This window comes from Pelodiscus sinensis, chromosome 31, assembly GCF_052426305.1.
Source record: "Pelodiscus sinensis isolate ZL-2025 chromosome 31, ASM5242630v1, whole genome shotgun sequence".
Taxonomy (NCBI): domain Eukaryota; kingdom Metazoa; phylum Chordata; order Testudines; family Trionychidae; genus Pelodiscus; species Pelodiscus sinensis.
The window spans coordinates 2,742,829-2,747,940 of NC_143082.1; the positions used below are offsets into that span (position 1 = coordinate 2,742,829).

General features: G+C 62.6%; 1 protein-coding gene across 1 annotated transcript; it reads right to left on the reverse strand.

Moving 5' to 3' along the window:
• Window positions 1-1,363: 1,363 nt before the first annotated feature.
• IER2 (immediate early response 2) lies at window positions 1,364-4,559 on the reverse strand. Its single transcript, XM_075902446.2, has one exon. It carries the CDS (start codon window positions 4,383-4,385, stop codon window positions 3,726-3,728), a length of 660 nt encoding a protein of 219 aa, XP_075758561.2. The 5' UTR covers window positions 4,386-4,559; the 3' UTR covers window positions 1,364-3,725.
• Window positions 4,560-5,112: the final 553 nt, after the last annotated feature.

The window sequence follows — 5,112 nt, forward strand, 5'->3', positions numbered from 1 at the left end:
TTATTCTTAGACTCCAGACCAAGACCCTGCAAGGATCCGAGAGCAGGGAGAGAGACAGACAAATGCCCTTCACCCCTTCTTACTCCAGCCTGGCCAGGCCCTGATCACTCAGCCCCTCCTCCTGCTGAGAGGCACCCAAGCCCAGGAAAACCCCTGTGGATTTAAAGCCACCGTGTCCAATTCCACCACCCTGGGGACCGCTTCACAGAAAGGGACAGAATTCGGCGGCTTTCAACCCATCGTTTAAGAAAATAAAAATCAGCTGCAAATTTCAGGACAGCTGCCATCGCTCCTGCCCCCCCAGCGGATTTCACAGCAGCAGCTGGGAACAGAACTCAAACCTTACCGCTCCCAAGGCTCCTGTCTTGCTTGGGTGTCAGGAGACTCTCCCTTCAGCATTTGCACTATAGGGACTATGACAACAAGGAGGCGTTCTGACTCCAGTCATTAGAGGGGGGCTGCACAGAAACACTAGCCAGCGTGTTAGGCTGTTTACAGTACCAGCTGCGGGTGCCTGATTTGTGGTAACTATAAGGAAACAAATACACACGGTTACAATGCTTGTTAAAGGGTAACAGCACGCAGGCACTTCATTTGATTGGACTTTACTTGTGCAAAGAGGCAGGACAGCCCACTGGTTAAGCATTAACCGGGGGCAGGAGTTCAATTCCCTATTCTGCCACATGCTTGTCCTTTGACCTTGGACAAGTCATTTAGCCTGTGCCTCAGTTTCCCATCCATATGATAGGGATAGCACTGCAGCCCTGAGATGACAGCTGATCTGGATGAATTTAATGCTCACTCTGCACTACCAGGGTAAACGCCACTTCGTCAGGCCCATAGCAAGGGAGCCTCTATTGCAACTGAGGGAAACTTGGAAAGAGGAAGGCAGCCACATGCAGGACCAGAGGCAAGTCCCACCCCTTACTGTGCCTCAGTTTCCCCCCGCCTCCATTCATCTATGCAGATTGCATGGCTGGGAGGATGTGTTCACACGGGCGCTAGGAACGGCTACAATACAAACAAGCAGCCTTATCAGTCAGCAACTGCATCGTGGACCCGTCGTACTAAACACCTTTGATTTTAACAGGGCTTGGGAGGCCAGAGGCGGCCTGAGCGAGGGAGACTCCCAGCCCATGTCTGGGGGAAGGCAACAGCTGAGCGCTCTATGGGCATATACCCCCCCCCCCCAACGCTAGATACACAAGCTGTGAAAATCCTGCCACTGGTAAATGCAGCTCTGACGACATGTGTGGGGTCCAGGGCTTTCTGCCAGGGGGTGCAAATCAGGTTCCACGTGGGCAGGCAACACAGATGCCAAACGGAAGTCACCCACCCTCCATGCTGGGATCACAGAGCAAAATGGCCCCAAGGCCTGATGGGCCCCCCAGCCTGGTTAACCATGGTCAGGTCCTTTACACAGGGCTCTCTCAGGGTGGGGGGAATCAACCTGCCTGGCCCCCTCTCATCCAGCACGGGCAGCCAGCCCCAATTCTCACCCCCCCCCCAGCTGCAGGGCCCCAGCACACCCTCCCCCCACCTCTCCCATCCAGCAAGGGCAGCCTGCCCCCATTCTCCTCCCCCCAACTGCAGGGCCCCAGCACACCCTCCCCTTCCATGCAGCTGGATCGTTTTGCGGGGGTGTGTGGGGCAGGGACAGGTGTCTTCTGTCACTGCAAGCCCGACTCAAGAGACTGCACCTGCCTCCAGGACATGCCTCTTAGCTGCCTCTCCAGGCCCTTCCAACAGAACCCTCCTCTTGCCGGGTACAGGCCCCTGCTGCCACGCGCAGCTCCCTCCGGGAAGTCTCGCCAGCTGTTTCAGGGCACACACGGCCATTAACTTCCCCCCTCCCGCACTGGCTAGATTCCTGTGTTTCTAAGGGAATTTCGAGCCAGTTACCCAGCCATTTAAATGGCTCCTGTTTACACTCCCACCCCCATCCCCATCCAAGGGCAGTTGCACAAGCTGGTGTTTTGTCAGCCTGCCCCAGGGTCACCCCACAGCCCAGCAGGGGCAAAGGTCACAAAGGGATATAAAGGCCAAGACTGAGGGGGGAGGGGAAGAGGTCCAGGCAGCAGCCCCCCCCCCCCATGAATCCGTCTCCTCCCACAGCAGCACCTGGGCCCTACAGTAATCAAAGGATTGAGCCTAGGGAGGGGTTAGGAGCCCATGTGGGCATTGAGGTTGGCCAGCCTGGATAAGCCCCCCTCAACTTAAGCCAGGCCTTTTCAAAACCACCCATTTCCCACGTTCCTGACAAACCCGGAGAGCCACAACTGGGCCAGTTTCACAAATGGTCTTTATTTCATTAACAAAAAAATAACGACAGCGGAGGAAACCCCAGCCCAGCCCAGCCCAGCCCAGCCTGCAGTTCCCCCCCCATAAAAAAAAGAACTAGAGAAATAACTTACAAACATTCAAGACATGTGGGTAACACACTTGGTGAGGGCAGGATTGTTTTCACCCCTTTGCCAGTTTCCTGGGCAGACAGCTAGGAAACTGGGGAACCCAAGAATTATTTTTGTTAACACGTACATGTAAAAGCATCGACAATCACAAAGACCGACCGACCGCCAGTTCTCAGTGGTTTACAATGGGATTGGAACATGGAATAGTTTCTCCTTTGAAATTCTTGGGGGACATGTGGTCAGTCTTAGACACCCTCTTTTTTCTGTCCTCAGCAATTCAGACCAAGTTTAAGACTCACATTTTATGCGGGGCCGTTCAACCACCACTCCAGAGAACAGGCCAACTCCCTTTGCCTTTCGCCCAGACTGAAAGAGAAATAAAAACCTTCCAGCCTCTGTGACTTCTCTCATTTTCATTTGTCTTGGATTTTTTAAGAGCCAGCCAGCCCTGACTCAGTTCCTCTTTATGGGGCTGAATGAGTCAGGCTGACACCCACCCACTCCCCCCCCTTGAAAAACCAGCTCCACGTACACACACAACATCTAAAGGTGGCCGAACAGGAAATTCCCCGCTGCCCTGCTACACCCAGCGTGATGCAATGGCTGGTCATATGAGCGGTGTCAGAACTTGTCAGACTGGTTGGAAGGGGGGGGGGGGGGGGTTCGTCTCAGAGCTTTTCCTCGGATAAAGACTAAAGGCGGGGGGGGGGGGTGAAGCACTTTCGAGAAAAGCGTGAACCCCTGAGGAAGGAAACGGGCCTCCCACGACCCCCCCCCCGGGCTGGCGAAACCCGCCCGGATCCAGGAGCTCTGGCCTGGAGTATTTCTCGGCTCCGGCTCGGGTTGAAACCCGCCAGCTCGCCCCTCCCCTCCGGCTGCCCCCAGGACCCAGAGCAAGAAGCGGACCCACGTCTCAAGTTACCGAAGCCCAGCCCGGCCCCCCCAGAGCGCGGGGCGGCAAATAGCACCAGTCAGCCCAAGGCTCGCCCTCCCGGCAGGCCCCCAGTCCCCCCGCACACAAAGCGGAGGCGGCGGCGTCTCTCGCCCCGCTGCGGCCCGGCCCTTTGTCTCGCCTCCCCCCGGTCCCAGCCGGGTGGGGAGGGCAGCGGGCGGGGGAGGGGAGGGGAAAGTCCGATCTTTCTTCCGCCGTCCTCCAGCCGGCGCCAGCCTCCTCGCGTGTCTCTCCCGGCCGGCTCCTCGCCCCCTCCTCCTCCAGGGAGAGGGGCTGCGCCCCCCAGCTCCCGCCAGGAGCCGGGCGCGCCGCGGGGCAGCTTCCCGCAGCCACGAGTCCCCCCAAGCGGCGGGGCAGCGGTTTCAAAAGGCCACCACGGCTCGCACCAGGATGTTCAGTACCGCGCCGTCCCCCGGCCGGCAGCCCGGCGTGGGGGGATCGGGGCCCTTGGCCGGGCCGCCCCGCAGTCTGCCGGCGAACTGGTGCTGCAGGACCTTGGCCAGGCTGGGGAAGGGGCCGTCCTGGCCCTGGGGCTGCCGCTCGCCCTCCGCCTCCTCCTCCAGCCGCGCCTTCTTGCTGGGCGCCAGCCCGGCCTCGGCCGCCCCCGGCTTGTCCAGGCTGCTGCTCCGCCGCTTCCTGCTGCCTTTGCCCGCGCCGGGCAACGAGACGCCCCGCGCCGGCCGCTTCCCCGGGGAGGCGGGCGCCAGGGCCGGCTCCCCGCCGCTCTCCTGCGTCTCCATGGGCTCCGTCGCGCCGGGGGCGGCGGCACAGTCCGCGGGGGCCGCCCGCTCCTCCGGCGGGGGTTGGCCGGGGTCGGCCGACTGCTCCGGCGTGCAGGGCGCCTCGCCTCCTGCCTCCGCCTCCTCCAGCTTGGCCGAGAGGTAGAGCTCCCGGGCGCTGCGCATGACGAGCGACAGCTGCAGGCTGCGGTGCAGGCGGAGGCCGCCGCGCTGCAGGCGGGAGTGGTAGAGCTTCCACACCGACATGGTCATGATGCGCTGCGCCTCCTTCTGCGCCTCCATGCCGCGCGCAGGATCGGGCCCTGCCGGAGCTGGGGGGAGGGGCTGCGCCCGGGTCTGCCCACCCCCGCGCCCACCGGGCGAAGCTGCTGCTGCTGCTGCGGCGCCGCCGCCTTCGCTCGCGACTCTCCGCTCCTCCGCCTGCGACCAGCCGCCCGGACTAAGCCCAGCCGCGCCCCGCTCCGCGGCTTTTATACCCCTGCTGATCTCAGCGCCCGGGCCGCCCCCGCCCACTCCCTCAGCCGCATCCGGCCGGTGCAACGCGCCGCCACCCCCAGCCGCCGTGGGGGGAGGGGCGGAAATGCCAGGGCGTGGGGGAGGGGGAGGGGGAGGAAGCCGAAGGGACCCTGCCGGGCAGCCGCTGGCCAAAGCAACCAGGCAGCCGGAGCGCGGGGGGAGGGGGGAGGGACATCCCCAAACTTTGCGCTTCATTGTGCGCGTCCAGCGTGGAGCCCGGGGCTGGTTTGCACGCGCAGCGCCGCGGCCGGAGGGAGCCCCCCCCCCCGACGCCAAATGGCCGGGCAGGGCAATGGATGCAGCGGCTCGTGCCCCCTGCGGGTGGGGGCGCGCCCCCGCCTCCAGTGCAGCGCCTCGTGCACGCGCAATGCGACCCACCCCGGCAGCCCCGGGGCCACCCGCGTGGGCAGGGCCGCGCGGCCGGGTCTGCGGGCAATGCCCTGAAATGCGCACGAGGCCAAGCTCTTCGGCGCAACGCAAGCAAGGCGAGCAA

Bases quoted from the DNA above. Each gene is read 5' to 3' on its own strand.
- IER2 (XM_075902446.2), bottom strand. From the start codon at position 4,385: ATGGAGGCGCAGAAGGAGGCGCAGCGCATCATGACCATGTCGGTGTGG.